Source organism: Chiroxiphia lanceolata, chromosome 22 (genome assembly GCF_009829145.1).
Source record: "Chiroxiphia lanceolata isolate bChiLan1 chromosome 22, bChiLan1.pri, whole genome shotgun sequence".
Classification (NCBI taxonomy): domain Eukaryota; kingdom Metazoa; phylum Chordata; class Aves; order Passeriformes; family Pipridae; genus Chiroxiphia; species Chiroxiphia lanceolata.
Window position 1 is genome coordinate 1,634,098 of NC_045658.1, and position 21,229 is coordinate 1,655,326.

At 50.6% G+C, this 21,229-nt stretch overlaps 1 protein-coding gene across 2 annotated transcripts in view; it reads left to right on the plus strand.

The window, feature by feature from the left end:
* CCDC30 (coiled-coil domain containing 30) overlaps nucleotides 1–20,881 on the plus strand; it is a 41,818-nt gene extending 20,937 nt beyond the window's left edge. For both annotated transcript variants that reach the window (XM_032709193.1, XM_032709194.1), the window contains exons 9-25: nucleotides 112–304; nucleotides 4,665–4,763; nucleotides 5,397–5,537; nucleotides 6,902–7,036; nucleotides 8,030–8,184; nucleotides 9,607–9,847; nucleotides 11,145–11,318; nucleotides 11,953–12,162; nucleotides 12,717–12,874; nucleotides 14,140–14,287; nucleotides 15,388–15,509; nucleotides 16,539–16,680; nucleotides 17,505–17,641; nucleotides 18,745–18,841; nucleotides 19,550–19,617; nucleotides 19,820–20,042; nucleotides 20,247–20,881. In XM_032709193.1, the coding sequence (XP_032565084.1) occupies nucleotides 112–304; nucleotides 4,665–4,763; nucleotides 5,397–5,537; nucleotides 6,902–7,036; nucleotides 8,030–8,184; nucleotides 9,607–9,847; nucleotides 11,145–11,318; nucleotides 11,953–12,162; nucleotides 12,717–12,874; nucleotides 14,140–14,287; nucleotides 15,388–15,509; nucleotides 16,539–16,680; nucleotides 17,505–17,641; nucleotides 18,745–18,841; nucleotides 19,550–19,617; nucleotides 19,820–20,033 (2,434 nt within the window). In that variant the 3' untranslated portion in view covers nucleotides 20,034–20,042; nucleotides 20,247–20,881. The remainder of the gene's footprint in view (nucleotides 1–111; nucleotides 305–4,664; nucleotides 4,764–5,396; nucleotides 5,538–6,901; nucleotides 7,037–8,029; nucleotides 8,185–9,606; nucleotides 9,848–11,144; nucleotides 11,319–11,952; nucleotides 12,163–12,716; nucleotides 12,875–14,139; nucleotides 14,288–15,387; nucleotides 15,510–16,538; nucleotides 16,681–17,504; nucleotides 17,642–18,744; nucleotides 18,842–19,549; nucleotides 19,618–19,819; nucleotides 20,043–20,246) is intronic.
* The last annotated feature ends 348 nt before the right edge of the window (nucleotides 20,882–21,229 follow it).

The window sequence follows — 21,229 nt, forward strand, 5'->3', positions numbered from 1 at the left end:
GAATCAGCAGGACAGGAATATTCCATAGTGAGGAGCAGCCTGGCTTTTCCTTGCTGGTGGGAAGGATTGGGATGCAGTTCTGGCCTTGCTGACGTTGGTTTTGGTGTGTAGGTGCCGGGAGGCAATGGAAAACATGGAGGGCAGGAATTCCCAGCTCCTGCACAAGCTGCAGAAACTGGAGCAGGAACATGAGGATTTGGTGGAGCGCAATGAGGAGCTGGAATCAATCCTGGGAGAGACTCAGATCCAAACCAAGCAGGAGAAGGAGCAGTTTGAGAGCGAGGTGGAGGGACTGCAGCAGAAGGTGAGTGAGGAATGGGGCAGACCAGGGTTGGCTTTGTTTCATTACAACTGCTTTTCTCCCTGATTGATAAAATAAAATGATGTTTGACCTGGACCTGTACCCTCTGGCTTTAGTTTGACAAGAAAAACCTGCCAGTTCAGAAAAGAGGGGAAAAGGAAGAAAAAATCTCAGCAGGGAGTAAATGACACTTGTTTGGAAGTGCAGATTTCCCAGTGTTACAGGAGCATTGTCTTTTCCAGCTCCTGTCCCCCCTTGCAGAATCTCAGACTTGTTTGGGTTGGAAAAGACCTTAAAGATGATCCAATTCCACTCCTGCCATGATCAGGGACACCTTCCACTAGCCCAGGTTGTTCCAAGCTCTGTCCAACCTGGCTTTGGATCCAGGGGCAGCCACAGCTTCTCTGGGCAACCTGTGCCAGGGCCCCACCACCCTCACACAGCCAAGAATTCCTTCCCAATACCCCATCTATCCCTGCCCTCTGGTGGCTGGGACACTGTTAATAGGACAAGTCCACTCAGGTCGTCCTTTGACTTTAGTAAAGGATTTCTATCCACCTCTTATTTGCATGGGATGCTCTGGGAACCTTTGGGAAACCCCAGATGTGAAGCACCACCTGGAATATCTGCTTTGGCAGGTCCATGGGGCCTCCTGGCAACCCCTGCAGGGCCACCCCAATCCTCTGGGCAAGGATTGAAGCTTCTCAGGCTGCTGCTGCTTTTCTCAGGGTGGTTTAAACCTCAGTTTTCGGGAGGCATTCTCCATCCCTCTGGAGCAGCTCCGGGAGGAGCACATTACACATTGTCCTTACACATTGTCCCCATGGCACCCTGGATTTCTGGGATGAGATTTTAGGCCCCCCTTGTCCTTGCACTTGCACACAGTGTAGGAGGTGGTGCAGGGCTGCAGGTGAATCCCACATGGATGCTGGAGCAGCTGTGCATCCCCAGGGTGGATTGTTCAAAGAAAGGGACCAGGAATTCACTGTCAGCAGCCTCTGGCTGGGAGGGAAAAGCCTCTAAACCCAGGCTGAGGACATGTTCCAGTATCTTAATGAGGATGCCAATGACACCACGTTTATGTCCTCTCTCCAAGGAGCCAAGGGCTTGCCCTGGAATGGGATGGAAAAGGGTCTGTCCACCGTGGTTGTGCTTTGGTTTAACTCAGGGCTCGTTCAGCTCACACCAAACTATTCCCCACTGGGGCAGAACAAACACAACCCTCCACAAATCAAACTGAAGAGTTTGGACAAATCCCCCCTTTGGTCAGTGGATTGTTAAACAGATCCCAGGGAATGTCATGGCATCGAGTAACCAAGGAGATGTGAAGTATTTGGGCTGGATTGGAGGCTTGCAGGGCATGGAGGAGAGCTGGGATGGGAGAGGAGATGAGTTAACCCCTGGTTAGATCCCTCTGCTCAGACAGAGGGGGCTGAGCTGCACCTGCATCCCCAGGGGGGCTTTGGGAGCCTTGGAGGGGAGCAGGGAAGGGCTGGAGCCCAGGGAAGGCAGCACTGCTGGGGGTTTGCCAGCCCTGCTCCATGTGGGAAGGACTTGGGAGAGTTCCATGGGTTGGCACAGCTCCAAGAGCCTGGGCTGGCCAGGCTGTGACTCAGGCCCAGGACACAGGGGGAGGATTGTTCTGCTGCTGGCACAAAGGAAGGGCTTAAACAGTGGTGGCTTGGAGGGACAATGAGCAAAATGATGGAACTGCCTTGCTGGGCATCAACTTCTGACCAAAGGCTGGCTGGGGGTGAGGAGGGGAGGCTTGTTTTGCCTTTGAGATCTCTTTCATAACACCAAAGCCTTGCTTGAACCCCAAACTCTCACACAGTCATGCAAGAGGAGGGGATTTATTGCTCTTTAGCTCTTCTGTGAGAGGTCTGAGTGTCTCACCCCACTTTTAATACCTGTAAACACCTTGAGTGGGTCACTTCTTTGTCTTAAAATCCCAATATTGGAGCAGCTTTGCTGGGTCTGAGAGATCATTCCCTGCTGGGAACTCCAGCAGAGCCAGAACGTGCTGGAGCCTGTCAGGGAGAGCAAAGCTCCTGGGCTTTGATGTCCTGCTTTGGAAGTGGGAAATGGGCTGGGGTTGGCAGGGATTTGGAACTTCTTCAGCTTTGGGTTGGAATACTGGGAAGCAATTCCTCCCTGTGAGGATGGTGAGGCCCTGGCACAGGTTGCCCAGAGAAGCTGTGCCTGCCCCTGGATCCCTGGAAGTGTCCAAAGCCAGATTGGAGCAACCTGGGATAGTGGGAGGTGTCCCTGCCCATGGAAGTGGATGGTCTTTGAGGTCACTCCAACCCAAGCCATTCTGGGATCCCATGGTTCTGTGAAGCTGGATTTCATCTGCAGCTGGATTTCACCTCCCTCCAGTGTCCTGGCTCATCCAGGGGCAGCCTGGCTTGGGCAGTTGGACAGCCCAGCTGGGGAGTTTAGAAATAAGAAAACCAGCCCAAACTTGATTTCAGTCATAGGGAGGTGAAAAGGAAGCTGCTGAGGGCCCTGCTGGCAGTGGAGCAGAGGGATTTTGGAAGAGGGTCTGCAGGAGCCATGCCAGGGAAGAGAAGCTGGGCTGCTCCTTTGGGATGTCCTTAATTGCACTGCTCTTTTGAGCTGCTCATGAGTTGAACTGCTCTTTTGGGGTGTTCCTTGGTTGGGCTGTTCCTTTGGGATGTTCCTTAACTGGGCTGCACCTTTGGGATGTTCCTTGGTTGGGCTGTTCCTTTGGGATGTTCCTTAACTGGGCTGCTCCTTTGGGATGTTCCTTGGTTGGGCTGCTCCTTTGGGATGTTCCCAAACTCCTTGAGCCCTTTAGAACTGCAGGACCCATAATCCATCCCAAAGGATCCCCCCAAGGGTAGATGTGCAGAGGGAGCACTTGTCCACACAAACTCCTGCCTTCCAGGAGGAGCTTAGGGATCCCAAATCCCGAGTCCTTGGAGCCTTGAGGGAGGGATTGACAACCTTTGAGCAGTGGAGGGACCAGGACAAGTCTGATCTGAACATCTGCTTGGATAAATCAGCTGTAGACACCAGATCAGTGATTATGGGGTCAGAACCACCTTGGGGGGGGTGGTGGAGGGTGAAGGGATGGGTGGAACCCATGGGGTGGTGTTGTATCCCTCATGGCAACACCATGGAGAAGCCCTGGAGCAGCTGCCAGTCACAAAGAGCTCCAAAAAACTTCCCCACCCCACAGCTCCTGCAGCCCCTCACCCAGCTCAGGTTGGCAGTGAGGACACTGCCCTATAACACCCACAGCTCCTGGAGGGACAGTGAGGACACTGCCCTATAACACCCCACAGCTCCTGAGGGACAGTGAGGACACTGCCCTATAACACCCCACAGCTCCTGAGGGACAGTGAGGACACTGCCCTATAACACCCCACAGCTCCTGCAGCCCCTGACCCAGCTCAGACTGGGACAGTGAGGACACCACCCCTCACCCTGGCCTAGAACCCCAGAGTGGCTGGTGGGTCAGAGACCCTCCTGGAGCAGATAAAACCAGAGACCAGAGCAGATAAAACCAAAGGTATGTGTTTGCCACGTGGCCCTGCTTCTGGACATGTAAGAACTGGTCTTGCACAGGATCCCAGCTCTATAAGCTGCCTCTCCCTCTTCCCCCTCCTTTCTTCTTTCTCCCTCTGCTTCTCCTTCTTTGCTACTTTCTTAATGCTTTATGTGGCTTGGAGCTGGAGGGATTAAATCTTGATTTAAGTGTTGTGGATTGATTGGATCTTGACTTAAGTGTTGTGGATTAATATGTGCTGAGTTGGTATTGTAGTAGAACATTTTTCTAACTTTTTAAACCTTTGCCAAGTGCCCTTATTTTCTCCCCTAAATTAATAAAGGAGAGCCACTTGGGAACAAGCCCGTGGCTCATTCTCTGAATGCCATCTCAAGGTATTAAAGAACCCTATATATTAAATATATATGTATATAATAATGTACATAAATATATATTAAATAAAACTCCTGGCTGAGCCTGTGAGCCCACAGCTCCAGAGCTGGAGTGTCACAGGGCACTGCCACAGCACTGGGAAGGAGGGTGACCTCCTTCCAAGGTGTCCTGAGGTCTCCATGTCAGGAGAGCACCACAACCTGTGAGAACTCTGAATTTTCACCAGGAGCCTGGGTTGTGGAGCAATTCCTTCTCTTTCTGACTTGGCCTTGGGTGGCTCCTTCCCCCTTGGAAGCAGCAGGATGAGAGCTGAGAGCTGATGCCTGTGCACAGCCCACTCCTGCTCCTTCCTTCCAAATGTGGGGCTTATCCTGGAATGGCAGCACAAGGAGCAGGAATTCTGCATTTAATTGTGAGTCCTGGTTTGGTTTTAACTCGTGGTTTGTCCATGTTCAGATCACCAGTTTAGAAACAGAGTTGCTTGAGGTGCAGAAGAACAGAAGTGAGAGGGACAGGAAGGAGCAGGAGGCGTCTGGAGCGCAGGAGATGCAGGAGGTGAGAGCTTTCCCTTGGGAAATCAACTGTTTGGTTTAGGGATGTCTTAGGGAACATGAGCATCTCAAGTGACTCTCTCCTGGGGATGCTCTTTATCAGCATCTCCTGGGAATTTGGAGTCCCTCAGCTCCTGGAGACAGATGGATGCTTTTGGAAGAAAGGAGCCAACGTGCCCAAGTGATCTTCATGAAAAGTCATCTCCCTTAGGAGCTGGCCTGGCCTTCAGCTCTGCAAGCTGAGGAGTTTGTTGTGAGGGTGAAGGTGTTACCTGTGTGAAGGTTCTCAGTTCTTGTGTAGGGTTCAGTGAAACCAAGGGGTCTGTAGGTACATTTAAAGCTGCTTCCCAGCAGGTCCATTTGTTCCCAACGACTGGATCTTCCTGATGTTTCAGCTTGACAGAGCTGCTTACAAGTGGGAGAGGACCTTCCCAAGGTATCTTGGTCAGTAGAGGCTCCAGGCCTTTGGAGAGGTCCTGCCAGCCCTGGGTATGAGATGCAGGAATCCCCCTGGAAATTTTTGAGAGCCTTTTTTCTCCTTTCTGTGTTTCATAGAAGACACATTTCCTGCAATTTGTTTTTCTTTGGGTAGAATAAAGGATGCTGGAGAAGAGACTCCTAATGTTTCTTATTGCAGATGTTGGAAAGCTGTCAGGAAACCATAGACAAGTTGGGAAATCATCTGGGAGAGCAGAGGGAGAGGAGGAGGCAACTTGTATCTGAGCTTGAGCTGCTGAGAGAGGATCTGAAGGCTGAGAAGGGGGTCCTGGGCAGCCAGGTATGTGGGACTCCCTGAACAAGCCAGTTCCCTTTGGATGCTCCATAAAATCCAGCAGTTTCCCCCAAGCACATGATTTGACTTGGTGCTTTTTTCCAGTTTGAAACCTTTGGCAGAGGGTTTTCAATCCATCTGTTTTCATGGTACTGTCTCTAACTCCATCATTTGTTTTTCACCTCAGTGGATCTAATCCCAAACCAGGAATTCCAACTTTGCAGCCAAACCCTAAATTCTCTGGGGGGGCAGAGTGGGAATTTTCAGACTCAGGTGTTTATTGCAGGAGTCAGAACACCCCAGAGGCACAGGAGGTGACATGAACATCCTGCTGGGATCCCAGAGCTCCTGGGATGTTCCCCAGGGGCCTCAGCACATTTTGCTTGAGCCACTTTAATTGCTAAATCCACTCCTGGGGTATTCTCCCTGCTGGGAATGTTGCTGGAGCTCTTGGCTTCCAGCTGGGCCACGGAGGAGAGAGTTTGTGGTGCCAGCAAAACTGCCCAAGGGCTGGACAAGGGCTGGAAATTAGGCTAAAAATCCAGAAGAGCTGCAGATCCACAGCCTGGATCAGGCAAGACCTGAGGGAAACTGGAAAAGGGGGGGTTCCATCTGGGATAAATCCCACATTTTAGCTCTGAGAGGCCTTAAATCAGCTCTGAGTCCAGTCACCTCCTTGAATGCAAGTAAAAAACCATGGAATTCCTGAGCTGTTGGCACAACTCCAGAGACACAGGAGTTGCTGGAGGAACAGTGGCATCTACAGGCCGGGGCTTTGTCCTGCTGCAACAACTCCACACTGCAAGCTGGGGTGGAAATCAGGCCTGCAAAGCTCTGGGTACAAACCTGGTGGGAGAGTGGGTGAGGAGAGGGCTGGAAAGGAACTGTGTGATGTGGGGGGTGCTGGGGGAAATGGGAAGAGTCCTTTTTTAACCCTTGCATCCCAATAGTTCAACCTACTCATGGACCACTGGATCAAAATCATCCATCCCTGGAAATCTGATTGGAATTCAACCACCAGCTGCTGGTGGCTTTGCCAAAGGAGGGACTTTTTCCACCCAAGGGATCATGGGGTGAAACGATCCCATGATCCCCTGTGTTAGACTGGAACAGCCTTTAGCACAGAGACCCTTTTTGGTGGCATTTCTGGCTTCCCACATGGGCTCATTCCCTTTGGATGGAGCAGCTGGACTGGGATGAATTGTTTCCCAACAGTGCTGGAAATGAGCTTGGCATGAAATCATTGGCTTCTCTCAGCTGGAATTATCTTGTTTTCACGAGGTTTTTGGACATTTGAGAGGAGAAAACTTTTCCTGAGCTTGTCCTTCGGGGTGTGTTTCATCCACTGACTCCTGCTGTTTCCTCTCCAGGGGTTTCCTGACTCCCAGTTGGAGCTTCCAAGCCACAGTAACACCTCCCCTGGTGTCCAGAGAACATCAGCCAGCAGGGATCTCGTGGATGTGTCCCATGAGAAGCACAAGGACAGTGCTTTGTTAGACCCAGAGGTGAGGCATGGAAAGAAATCCTGGTTGTCCCAGGGCCTGGAGCAGACAGGAGCTGCTGGGGCTCAGATCTGAGTGGATTCATCCTGGTGGAGACAAGACCACCTGAAATCAAACTTCCAGTGCTCAGGAAGAGCTACTGGTGAAAAACTTGTAGGAATCAATGTTTTTGCTGGTGTTTAGTGGGGAGAACAGTGTCTGAAGGGTTTGGGTTCACCACTGGAGATATTAGTCCAGGCAGGTTCAGGTTCTGATCCAGCCTGGGAATTCCTGTATCCTGACACATTCCTGCTCTTTTGCCCCTTTTATTTTCTTTTTATTCATCCTGGTGAATATAAGACCACCTAGAACTGAACTTCCAGTGCTCAGGAAGAGCTATTGGTTAAAAATGTTTAAGAATCAACGTTGTTGCTGGTGTTTAGTGGGGAAAACAGTGATTGTGTCTGAAGGATTTGGGTTCACCACTGGAGATATTAGTCCAGGCAGGTTCAGGTTCTGATCCAGCCTGGGAATTCCTGTATCCTGACACGTTCCTGCTTTCCTGCCCCTTTTATTTTCTTGTTGTCTTCTCTTCCAGTCTCAGGTTTGGGGGCAGTTTTGTCTGGTGTTCCAGCGTTGGGTGATGTTGGGGGTGGAGAGCAGCCACCCCTGGAGAGGATTTTGGGTAGTCTGGACAGGGGATCTCTCTGGGATCCAGCTGAATCCACACCTTTCCCAAGATCTGCTGGTTTTGTCAAGAGATTTGGCACCTGCTGTAAATCCCTGGGAGCTGCAGATGGGCCACAGTGGGATGAAATCAAATAAAGAACCATGACTTGGTGGTGGTTCACACACAGCTACTGCCCCTGCAGGAGGAAGGACTCCAAGAACTGGGATAATTTAACCACAGAATCACAAGCTGTGTCTTGCTGGAGCCCCCAGATTGCCTTGCACTGGCTCAAAAGATTTCCATCAGAGCAAAGGAAATCCAAGTCCTGGTGTTTTCTGACCTTACAGGCCTCTGAAATCCTACAAGATGAACAGAGTCACAGGGTGGAGCAGACACAGGAAGATCCCCATGAAGATGCAAAGACCTATGAGGAACAGATGGCTAAAGTTGTGTTTTTGGAAGAACAGATCAAAAGCCTGAGGGAGGAACAAGAGCTGCTCTGGTAAACCTTCCCAAGGCCTGTGGTATTTTCTGCTCCTTGTCTTTGCTGACTTAATTTCTGAGTCTCTTCTGACTCCCTGTCCTGGTGTACAGGCCCAGCAGCTTTGTGTCCTTATGGGATCAGTGTCTGATTTTGGGGAACTCCCTCAATGACATCAGGATCAGCCAGGAGCAAACCTTTCTTCTGCAGCTATTACAGGTTCTGAGCAGACTAAACGAGAGCTGTCCTTAGGGAAGAGGATTTTTCTCTTGGAGTCAGGTGGTGTTTGGAGTAAGAGGGTCCAAATACTTGGACTTAGTCCAAATATTTGGATGAAGGGGGTCCCAAAAAAGCTCCAGTCATGGGTTTGGGCTCCTCAGGGCCAACGGCTGCCAGCAGTGGTGGTCCTCATGCTGCTGTGGATTTTGGGAGTCCTTGGAATTCAGGTGTCCTTGGAGAGTAGGTGTCACCAGGTGACACCTTTTTGAGTAGTAAGGAAAAGCTTGGATTGGGTCCAGGGTGGTTACAGTCAGTGAGATCAGCGAGTCCAACCATTCCCCCAGCACTGCCAGGGCCACCACTAACCCATGTCCCCAAGGGCCACATCCACACAGTCACTGAACACTCCCAGGGATGGTGATTCCAGCACTGATTCCAGCCTGTGCCAGTGCCTGAACATGTAGGCCATGGAATCATGGAATGGTTTGGGTTGGAAGGGACATTAAAGCTCATCTCATTCCACCCCCATCCATGAGCAGGGACACCTTCCATTATCCCAGGTTGCTCCAAGCCACATCCAACCTGACCTTGGACACTTCCAAGGATGGGAAATCCATAAATTCTCTGGGAAACCCACTTCAGTCTCACTCTACCCTCCCAGGGGAGAATCTATCTGTAATATCCCATCTAAAGTGGCACAGGGAATCCTGGAATGGTTTGGGATGGAAGGGACCTTTAAGATCACCCAGACCTTGGGCAGAGACACCTTCCACTATCCCAGGCTGCTCCAAGACCTGTCCAACTTGGCCTTGGACACTTCCAGGGATGGGGAAGCCCCCACTTTGAGTTTGGATGGAGATAATGGAGACAGTTTGGATGAAGGTGACTCAGACAGGGACTGGGAGACCTGAGCCCCTCCTTTCAGTGCTTCCCTGTGCCTTTGGAGCACGGAGCAGCTCCCACCCCATGCAGGGTTCCCTTGGCCAGTCTGTGACCTCCTCCCAGGGAGGGCTGAGCCTCTGGACACACGTGGTTTTGTGGGACAGTGTCCCAGGGAGACTGACCTTTGCCCAGAACTGCTGCACACAGGATTAAATCCCCTTTGGAGCCTCCCGAGGTGCTTGAGCCTTCGCTGGACTCACACATCCCAAGCTTTTCCCTTTTGTGGGTGTTTTCCCTGGGATATGTGGAGTCATCTCTCTCCTTTACTATTTCCCCTTCAAGCTCTGAATTACTAGAGAGCAACAAGAAGAAGGAAGAGCTGGAAAAGCAGCTCAAAGAGAGCAATGAAGAGAAAAGGATGTTGCTGGAAGAGATTTCCCAGCTCAAGCACAACATCCGGAGCACCCGGGAACAGGGAGACGCCGGAGAGACCCGGAGGATGAGCCCAGGCTTGGAGCAAAGGGAGAGCAGGTTCCTGCCATGGCAGAGCTCAGCAGGCAGTTTAGATGGGAGCCTTAAACAGGTATGGGCAGCTTTGCCATCTGCACCCTGATTTTGGTCACTAATTGGGTGGGAAAACCTAATTAAAGTGGGCTGGAAGACAGTCCAACCCTTGGAAATTAGGGATGGCTTCGTTTCCTTGTGTGGTGGGAACTTGGATAAAGTCAGTGCACGTGGCAGAAATAAGGGATTTAAATGGTATTTGTTCCCCTTTCTTACCTTGTGAGCTAGAAGAGAAAGGCAGGAGCAGGAATCCCTGCCAGGAGGGGTGGGAATGATGGGGGAACCCAGGATGGGGAGGCTGAGGAGGAAGAGGATTCTGTGCAAGGGTTTGGATGGGAGGAGAGGACTGGGTGACCTGTTGGCAGGAGTGGGAGTGGAAAGGAGAGGACTGGAGTTGTGCCGGATCGAAGAAGCAGCGAATCCCTACAGGTGGAGCAGAGCAGGACACAAGGGAATGCTGGAAAGGATCCTGATAGAAGTAGATGAGGAGGAAAAAACCCACGAAACTTCATGGATCTCAAGGACAACTGCCACTGCCAGACCCCACAGTGCTGGATCAAGACCTTTCCCAGCTTGGGGAGTTTTCTGGGGATGTATTTAAGAAGGGAAGCTTGGCCTTCAGTGGATTCCCTCTAGTCCCAAGAGCAGAGGGAGAGGATGCACAGCGGGAATTCAGATCCAGATGTGGCTGGAAGCGATGCTGGGAAGGGCTTTGGTACAACCCAAGCAGAGCTTTTGGTCTGTGTGCCAGACCCTTGCAGGAAGGTGGGTGGTCCAAGGAGCTCCAAAAGCCACCCCAGACCGTCGGTGACACCTCAGGGTGTCACAGTGTGTTCCTGCACCTCTGCCAGGGGTCCCCGTGTTCCTGTTCCCTCTTGGAGCTGGGCTGGATGTGCTGCTCCTGCTTGGTTGCCTCAGTGAGATTCTGACACAAGAGTTCAGAGTGACCTGGTGGCTTTCTTTGGTTGGAAAGGGTCATTTTAACAGGCGTTTGTTCCCTCATCCGGGTTCTCACATGTTCTCCCTCGACCTCAGGAGTCATGTTGGCTTCTCTGAGGGGATGGACAGAACCGTGGAATCACTGAGCTTGGAAAAGCCCTCTGAGATCATAACCCAGCACTGCCATGTCCACCACAAACCACATCCCCAAGTGCCACATCCACACGGCTTCTAAACCCTTCCAGGGCCACTGTGTGGGGGCAGAGGAATGCCAGGCTTTGCCCATCTTCCTGCTTAAATACCTTCCTTACTCACAGCCTTTATCCTTCCCTGGAGCTGCTGTCCCTGTGACCCGTGGTGTTGTGCTGTTCCCCCAGGGTCTGTCTGAGGAGAAGTTCCAGCAGCAGGAGGAGAAGCTGCAGCAGCTGCGCCAGGACCTGCGGCGGGTGCAGAACCTGTGCAGCTCCGCCGAGAGGGAGCTGAGGTACGAGAGGGAGAAGAATGCAGAGCTCCAGAAACAGAACCTGCTGCTCCAGCAGGAGTGCACCAAGGTAGGAACAGAGCTGGGCCTCTCAGCTCCGGGGGAATTATGGCCCCTCTGCTGTGGAAACAGGCTGGGAGAGCCCGGGGGGGGGTTAACCCAGAGAAGAGAAGGGTCCAGGGAGACCTGGGAGCCCCTTGCAGTGTCTAAAGGGGCTCCAGCAGAGTTGGAGAGGGACTGGGGACAAGGGATGGAGGACAAGGGGAATGGCTTCCCACTGCCAGAGGGCCGGGTTAGATGGGATATTGGGAAGGAATTCTTGGCTGGGAGAGTGGTGAGGCCCTGGCACAGGCTGCCCAGAGAAGCTGTGGCTGCCCCATCCCTGGAAGTGTCCAAGGCTGGGTTGGACAGGGCTTGGAGCAACCTGGGCTGGTGGAAGGTGTCTCTGCCCATGGCAGGGGGTGGAAATGGATCATCTTTAAGATCTAGTGGAAGGTGTCCCTGCCCATGGAATGAGGTTGAGCTTTAAGGTCCATTCCAACCGAAACCCCTCTGGAATTCCACGAGAAATTTTCCTGCCTCCAAATAAAACCTGCTGCACTTCCTCCCTGATCCCTCTTTTGCTCCCAGTCCCCTTTCCTACCCAAGCCATTCCAGCTGATCTTTGCTGAAGTACAAACTCCATTTCTTCTTTGCAAACTCAGGTCAAAGCTGAGCTGAAACAGGCCCGGGCCAAACTCTCAGACTCCACAGAAACCTGCTCATCCCTGTCAGCACAGTGGGAGAGGAGCCAGCAGAAGGTCAGGGAGCTGGAGCAGAAGCTCTCCAAGTGCTCCCAGGCTGACAAGCTCCACAGCAGCCTGAGGGACAGGCTGGCCCAGGAAAAATCCAGGGCAGGAGAAGCCCAGAAAAAGGTGAATATGAGCTGGGGAACAGGAGGGGTGTGTTTGGCAGGAGCAGCTCGGGAATTGGTTCCCAAAGTCCATTTTGGGATCACTCAGACAAATATTGTAGAAAGAAAGTTGGTTGTTAGTGAGAAGGGAACAGAAGCCAAGTGTGATGACTCAGTATCTCTGAAATGCTGGGACTGGGACTGGCAGGCACAGGGAGCCTCAATCCTGTTCTTGCCAAGCAGATTTCCTGCTGTTTGCTGGCTGGAAATTTCCAAAACCTTGTGTTTCCCATGGCACTGATTCTGCTGTGCTCCTGCAGGAATCTCTGGAGTCAGTTTTGAAGTTTACAGGATCAAATTGGATCCCAAACAAATTGTTGCCAATTCATGACACACTCTCTGATCCAAGATCCAAAATCTACTTGGCCATTCCAGAAGTTTTGCTTTCCATGGACTTTGACTCAAAACAAGGAAAGCTTTCATTCCCAAGTCCCAGACATGGAGGGATCAAAGCCACCTGGTGCAGACACCGGTTTATACGTTCAGAAATTTAGTCCATGTCCATTTTCCTCCAAGATTTCCAAGCTCCAGCAGAAGCTGAAGGATTCCCAGCACCAGCTCCTGCTGGCAGAGGCCCGTGTTTCTGACAAGAAGCTGCTGGAGGAGGAGCTGAAGGAGGCCCGGGAGAACGAAGCTCGAGTGCAGCGGGAGCTCCACGAGGGGCAGCTGAAGAGGTACTTGAACTGTCCTGCCAGTCCATGGGGACTGCAGCTCCTGGGGGGATAAGGGAATCCCAAACCACTGGCTTGACCTCCCCTTTGGATCTGCCACATCTCTGGCAGAGCTCCAGGGATTCCCTCTTGGAGATTTAAAAAATTGTTGGAGGCTTCAGCTGCCTCAGAAGGCCCTTGGCCTCTCCTGCCAGCGCAGGGATGCCAAGAGCCCCTTCCTGTGGAGCTGGGATGATGATCCCAGTGCATTATCCTCTCTTTTTCATGTCACTGGGACATGGTGTCACAACCCAGAAGGGGAGAGTAACCCAGATTCTGGTTAATAAATCCCTTGGGGGGGATTAGAGTGAAAGGACACTGAATAATCAGTGTTTTTAAACATAAAATATATATGTAGGGTTTATTTTAGAACAATTTTGTTTCAAAGGTAAACAGGTATATTGCTGTTATTATCTATAGTAATACAGCAATATTAAGGCATCTATAGCAACCTTAAAGCATAAAAATAACACTTAAGGAAATGCATAAGGCAAGGAAGAGAAAGAAAGGATAAAGGTGGAAAGCTGTTTATAGTCACTGCCTGCTGGACCCAGAGGTGAAACTTGGGAGTTGCAGCTTCCATATCTGTTGGTCTGTTGGTTGGGAAGCCCCCCTCAAAAGTCAAAGATTTCATGAGTAATTATACTCTTCCAGCTCAGGTGGGAATGCCTTGTACTTCCTCAGGGAGTTTTACCATGGATCATGGGGAGTTTTACCATGGATCACGTCAGTGGACACGTCACAAATTTTCAGTGCTCCCCAGAGGGGTTTTCACAGCAGAGTAATCATGTGAGGGAGGACATTGGCGTGATAAGAGTGATTATTATCCCACCTTGCAGGATTTGCCTCTTCTTAGCCCCTTCCCATATCCAGTTTGTAGCTCTGGGTGTGCATCTGCACCTGGACATTGGCACCCACTTAACTGCTCTGAAGGTCCTTCCCCAGCAGGATATTCAGGGAGGGGTGGGCTTTGCTGGGTGAGCAGCTGCTTCTCTTCAGTTTGCAGAAGTCCTTTGGTGACCTTACAATGTGTGAGCCATTAACTGTTTCAGTGGGATGTTGGTGGGGACACCGGGATGTGCTGATCCCTTTCTCCCCACGTACTGATTCCTCTCTCCCTCCCTGTGACCCAGGGCAGTGGGAGGTTTTTAGGGGATACCCAGCCTTGGGGGCACGTGGTGGTGTCACCTGCACCTCAGGGTCTCACTGTCACCCTCCCATGTTCTCAGGAAGCTCCTGGAGCAGCAGGTGGAGGAGCTGAGGCAGCAGCTCCGGCATTCCCGGGAGACGGAGGCGTCGCTGGCCAAGATGCACGTGGAGCTCCAGGCCAAGACTCTGCACGCCCTGGAGGATGAGAGGAAACTCGACCCTGGAGAGGTGAGGGGCTGTGTGGGGGTTCCTTGTCATCCTGGGGGTAACAGGACCATTGCAGGGGGTAAATGTACACCTGGGAGCTGCGGGAACAGGGGCTGAGGGGCTGAGCCCTTGCAGATCCCACTGATTTAACAGGAGCTGCAGGAAAAGGTTCAGTAAAAAGATGGAGCTGGGATTGATGGAGGGGCTTCAGCTCCTTTTGTGTTCAGATTCCTCACAAGGGGCAGCTGTTTCTGCTCTGGTGAGCAGGGGCAGAATCCAGGGAACAGCTGGAGCTGTGCCAGGGAGGGTTAGACTGGATCTCAGGAAAAGGTTCTTTCCCCAGAGGGTGGTTGGCACTGCCCAGGCTCCCCAGGGCAGTGGGCACAGCACCAAGGCTGCCAGAGCTCCAGGAGGGTTTGGACAACACTCTCAGGGACAGGGTGGGATTGTTAGAGTTGTCCAAGATCTGGACTGGATGATCCCTGTGGGTCCCTTCCAACTCAGGACATTCCATGATTTCATCTCATGTAGGTTTCCTGGGATGAAGCTCTGAGGGCACAGGAAGACTTTATGGTTTCTTCCTTGCCTTTTTTTTTGCAGAGCATGGAGTTTTTTCAGGGAAATTTGGGCAGAGTCCATTGTCTGGGAGGATTCATTGCCTCCCTCTGCTCTGAAATTCTCATGGCCCCTCATTAGGGGGAGGAGGCCTGGAGGGCAGAATGGATGGATGGGTGGGTGGATGGATGGATGGATGGATGGATGGATGGATGGATGGATGGGTGAATGGGTAGATGGATGGATGGATGGATGGATGGATGGATGGATGGGTGGATGGATGGGTGAATGGATGGATGGGTGAATGGGTGGATGGATGGATGGATGGATGGATGGATGGATGGATGGATGGGTGAATGGGTAGATGGATGGATGGATGGGTGGATGGATGGATGGGTGGATGGATGGATGGGTGGATGGATGGATGGGTGGAGGGATGGATGGATATTATCTGTAGTGGGAACCACTGGGATTGAGGAGAGAGAAGCTTTTCAGACCAGGCTGCAGAGGGGAAGGAGCAGAGGGGCTCCTGCAGCCACACACAATAAAGCAGAGCTGTTTTGCAGCACCTGCAGTGCCAGAAGGAGAACCAGAAGCTCTCAGAGCAGCTGTCCCTGCTGAAGGAGGAGAACAAGGCCCTGTATGAGGAGGGTGTTCGGCTCCTGAACCAGAAGGATCTCTATGTGAGGTGATGGCACAAAATCCTCCCCAGGAATTGCTCTTCCCATGCCTGGCAGTGGATTTGGCCGTCGTGTGGCCTTTCCTGTCTTCTGTTCAGGGATTTGGCACTGGGAGATCCCCCTGAATCCATCACCCCAGTGTGCTGTGATGTCACACACCACGTGTCTGATGTCCTGGAATTCCATATGGGTTTGGGTGGGAATAGACCTTAAAGATCATCTCATCCCACCCCCTGCCATGGGCAGGGACACCTTCCACTAGCCCAGGTTGCTCCAAGCCCCATCCAACCTGGCCTTGGACACTTCCAGGGATCCAGGGGCAGCCACAGCTTCTCTGGGCAACCTGTGCCAGGGCCTCCCCACCCTCACAGCCAAGAATTCCTTCCAATATCCCATCTAACCTGCCCTCTGGCAGCGAGAGGCCATTCCCTGTGTCCTGTCCCTCCATCCCTTGTTCCCAGTCCCTCTCCAGCTCTCCTGGAGCCCCTTTAGGCCCTGGAAGGGGTTCTCAGGTCTCCCTGGAGCCTTCTTTTCTCTGGGTTAAGACCTCAGCTCTCCCAGCCTTTCCTTGGCAGCTGAAGGCAGCAGAGGGGGCCCTGGGAGGGCTGTGGGTGCTGCTGGTCAGGGTCTGGTATCAGCAGAGACCCTCCTTGGAACTGCTCCTTTCTCCCCACACCCCTTCTGTTCTAATGTTAGAGCCCAGTAGCTTTTTGAGCATGAATTTTGAGCCAACGTGGCCAATTATCCCTTATATGGTAGAAAATTCTTTTCTTTTTTGACATTATTTTGAAAATGCTTTGGGTCCTTTTCCCTTAATCAATTTCCATTTGATTGACAATTAAAAATGTAATATTCCCAACAAAAAAAAAAACCCAAACTGATCAGTGAAAGAGTCCAGAAAGTCCATTCTGTGCAGGCAGAAGGAGCTGGGGGAAGGGCTGACAGTCCCAGTTCAGGCTTTGAGGAGCCTGAAGGAACTCAGGACATCTCCTGCCATGGAGCATTTCCCAGCCTGAGGGTTGTCTCTGCTTCCTCAGGAAGTACAATGAGCTGCAGCTCCGGCACAAGGACAAGATGCGCAGGGCCAAGGAGACGTTCATCCACGAGGTGAAACAGAGGGACAGCAGGATCAAACAGCTGGAAAACGAGCTCAGCGAGTCCAAGCTCCAAGTGGAGAAGGTGAGAGAAGACACCGAGGGCTTCTCCAGTAAGGGGAGGCTGCAGGAGCATCCCTTCCTTCCAAAATAATCATGGAATGGCTTGGGTTGGAAGAGACATTAAAGACCATCCAGTCCCACAGGCAGGGACACCTTCCACCAGCCCAGGTTGCTCCAAGCCCCGTCCAACCTGGCCTTGGACACTTCCAGGGATGGGGCAGCCACAGCTTCTCTGGGCAACCTGTGCCAGGGCCTCCCCACCCTCCCAGCCAAGAATTCCTTCCCAATATCCCATCTAACCCTGCCCTCTGGCAGTGGGAAGCCATTCCCTGTGTCCTATCACTCCAGACCAAAGTCCCTCCTTGGAGGAAGGGACCAGCTCCTCCTGGAAGAGTCCAGGAGCACCATCCCCAAGATGTAGGAACAAAAAGCCCACAGGAAATTCCTGGCTCAGGTTTGCCCTCAGGGGAAGCCAAATCCTCCAGACACAGCCTGAGCTCCACTTTCCTTTGCCTCTGCTGGGCAGTGACCCCAAAGCCTCTTTTTGGGGTATTTTACATTAGACAGGGAATTAAATTCCAGAGTCATTATGGTTGGAGAAGACCTTTGAGATAATGATCTTCATCAAGTCCAGCCATCAACCCTCCACCACGGGTTCACTCCTAACCCATGTCCCCAAGTGCCACATCCACATGATCCTTGAACCCTTCCAGCAATGGGGACTCCAAGTTTCCAGGAGTTGACATCCTTGTGGTGACCCCTTTGGGAGGGTTCTGAGGTTTGCAGGGGGCAGAGAGGACCCAGGTGTAAGTGCTGGTTGTTCTTTCCTTGTTCCCCACCCCTCAGGGGAAGGTGCTGATCACCCAGATCACTGCTGAGAACGAGAAGCTGCTCCAGGAGAGGCGGCGGCTCCTGCAGAAGATTTCAGAGCAGGAGGAGCCCCTTTGGAGCCCCCGCTCTGGGGTTGCCCCCTTGCCCAGCAGGTAGGACCCTCCTGATGTCCATCCCTCCCTCTGGCAGCCTCCCTCTTCCCTGCTTTTGGGCCTGTTTCTCTTAAGAATTCCAGAGGAACTGGATTGTGCCCCAGCCCTTAGTGCTGTGGCTATTAAATTTGCTATTCAATTTTTTTCTTTAATTTTGTTGCATTTTATTAAATTAAATTTTATTAAATTTTAGCCTTTATTACAGTTTTATTTTTATATAACTATATTTTATTATATAATAATATGTTTTCATAAATAAATATATAATCAACTTATTATTTAACAATAAATTATTATAAATATTTAATAATAATTTATTTAATAATAATTTATACAACAATTTATATTATAATTTGTTTAATAACAATATTTAATTAAATAAAATATTATTTAATAATATATTATTGTAAATATATAAATAAATTATTTTAAATAATAACACTGACATTTTATTATATAATAATATGTTTTTATAAAGAAATACATAAATAACTTATTATTTAACAATAAATTATTATAAATATTTAATAATAATTTATTTAATAATAATTTATATAATAATTTATATTATTATTCATCTAATAATATATTTAATTAAATAAAATATTATTCAATAATATATTATTATAAATATATAAATAAATTATTTTAAATAATAACACTAACGACATTTAATTATATAATAATTTGTTTTTATAAAGAAATACATAAATAACTTATTTAACAATAAATTATTATAAATATTTAATAATAATTTATTAAATAATAATTTATGTGATAATTTATATTATAATTTATTTAATAATGATTTTTAATTAAATAAAATATTATTTAATAGGATTTTTTATAAACATATAAATAAATTATTTTAAATAATAACACATTAATAAAATAATAGTAAAATAATATTATGCAATAATTTATTATTAAAGCCATATCAGCTGTAATTAGGGCTGTAATTAGCCCATTTTCCCATGAAAATCCTCAGCCTTTAGCCAGAGACTGTGGAGGAGGGTCTGGAGTTCGAAAAGAGAAATTCCCCTTTGAAAACAGAGCGTGGCCAGAAGGAAAATAACTTTTTCCTTGCCTTTTTCCACGCTCAGAGGGAAGATCCTGGAGGAGGAGAACAAGCTCCAGCTCTCCGGCCACCTGCCTCCCTCCCAGCGCCTTCCCAGGAGCAGCCCCGCTCCCACCACAGAGGTGAGACCTTGGAAGGGCTGGGATCAGCAGGAGCTGAGCCCTGAGGGGCTGGAGAAGAGCTGGATCCAGCAGGATGGGATGGAAAGGGCCCCAGACGTGGGAGAGGTGGCACCAACTTTGTGGGAAGCTGAAGGTTCCATGCACTCCCTGCTCCCCTCATCCCTGAGCTGCTGCGCCCCGGGATCCCTTTCCACGGGGACAGGAATCTCACTTGGCACCTTTGGAGCTGTTCAAAGACCTCAGTTGTAGAGTTGGCTCCAGAATTAGGAGGATCAACCCTGAGTAGAGGGGTTGGGAATGTTCCTTCTGTCACCCAAAAGCCTCAGGCTGAGCTGAGCGATGATCCCAACTCAGCTGAGCTGGAGGAAGAGCTTTGGGGGGAGAAAGGGGGGAAAAAAGGGAGAAATCAAAGACTTTTCAAACCAGCTAGGTGGATTTGGAGGTTTGTTGGGATGTTCTAATGTGGAGGGAACCCAGTTGGGGTGGAAATGAGGGGGCTGTTTGGGGCTCTCCTAGGCTGGGTGGGGTTTGGTTTGGGTTTTTTTTTAGTTTAAGTTCAGACCCAAAGGTGAAATCCTTGACTGGCACCTCTATGGGTCTGGGGAGAACTCTCAGTGGAGCTGGGGAGGGCTTGGAAAACCAGGATATGTTGGAATTCAGGATCTGACCTGCACCTCCTCCTTTCAAAGTCTCTCTTCCTTCTTCCAGGACTCGAAGACCCTTCACGTCTCCGAACGCCAACTCCAGAGTAAGGTGGTGCCACCTCCCCGTGCCAGGTACCTTGGGGGGAGCAGGAGGAACCAGGAGAAGGTTGTGGGGTGGATGAGGGAATGTGAGATCCTTGGAGGAGGTTCTGGGGGTGGGCAAGGGGTGTGAGATCCTTTGAAGAAGGTTGTGGGGTGGGTGACGAATGTGAGATCCTTGGGGAAGATTTTGGGGTGTGTGAAGGATGAATTAACAGTGCAAATTCCTTTCTAGCTTCCCACCCCGGGATCTCCCAGAGCCCTTGGGTGCCATGATGGCCTCTCAGGACATGAAGCCTGAGGGAGAGGCCAAAAGCCAGGACTCCTCCCTGGCCCTGTCCCCCTCCCAGCCCTCAGAGCTGGGCTACCTGAACGTGGCCTCCCCGGGGGACACCACGGCGTCCCCGCTGCAGGAGGAGAGCAGGAGCGTCGGCTCGGAGACCTTCTGAGCTGGGAATGTCTGTGCAGAGTCACCTGGATGCAGGATGGGGCTCCTGAGCTGGGAATTCTGTGCAGTGTCACCTGGACTGAGACTCCTGAGCTGGGAATTCTGTGCAGTCACCTGGATGCAGGACTGGGAACTCCTGAGCTGGGAATTCTGTGCAGAGTCACCTGGATGCAGGACTGGGACTCCAGGGACTCAGCATCCCTGAGCTGGGAATTCTGTGCAGAGTCACCTGGATGCAGGACTGGGACTCCTGAGCTGGGAATTCTGTGCAGAGTCACCTGGATGCAGGACTGGGGCTCCTGAGCTGGGAATTCTGTGCAGTGTCACCCTGGGACTCCTGAGAATGTTATGCAGTGTCACCTGGATGCAGGACTGGGGCTCCTGAGCTGGGAATTCTGTGCAGAGTCACCTGGATGCAGGACTGGGACTCCTGAGCTGGGAATTCTGTGCAGAGTCACCTGGATGCAGGATGGGACTCCTGAGCTGGGAATTCTGTGCAGTGTCACCCTGGGGCTCCTGAGAGTGTTATGCAGTGTCACCTGGATGCAGGACTGGGGCTCCTGGTGCCGTGGGATGGCAGAGACTGCAAAGAGAAGAATTGCCAAATGGACTGACCTAGGGATTTCTGGGATCTTTTCCAGCTAAATTAATCCAGAGTATTTTGTTTGGTTTTTTTTTCCATGTACCCCCTGTAAATGTGTTTGTGTCATCCCAGAGACACTGGAGGTTGGGATTTGTAGATAAACTCATAAAAAGGGAAGAGGGGTGGGGTGAAGTGTGTCTTCCCTCAACCCTAATTCCTTGTCCAGGCCAAATCTATAAATTTTATAAAGAAAAGAAATTAATGTTCATTGGTTCTTAATTACATCATTCTCTTTCATTAGCCAGTATTTTACTTCTATTGGTTATTGATTTCTCAATTTCTGTGCTAATTAAATCCACATTTTTAGTATCTTTTTTCCCAGAAGGGGCTTTCCAGCACGTGGACTGAATTCTTTGTTAATTCTTTTCCCTGTCTTCTGGTTTCTACAAAAGGCCCTTGGTTAGGTGGCATATTGGGAAAATTTCCTCCCTGTGAGGATGGGGAGGGGCTGGGATGGAATTCCCAGAGAAGCTGTGGCTGCCCCATCCCTGGGAGTGTCCAAGGCCGGGTTGGAGCAACCTGGGATAGCAAAGGTGTCCCTGCCGTGGGTGGAA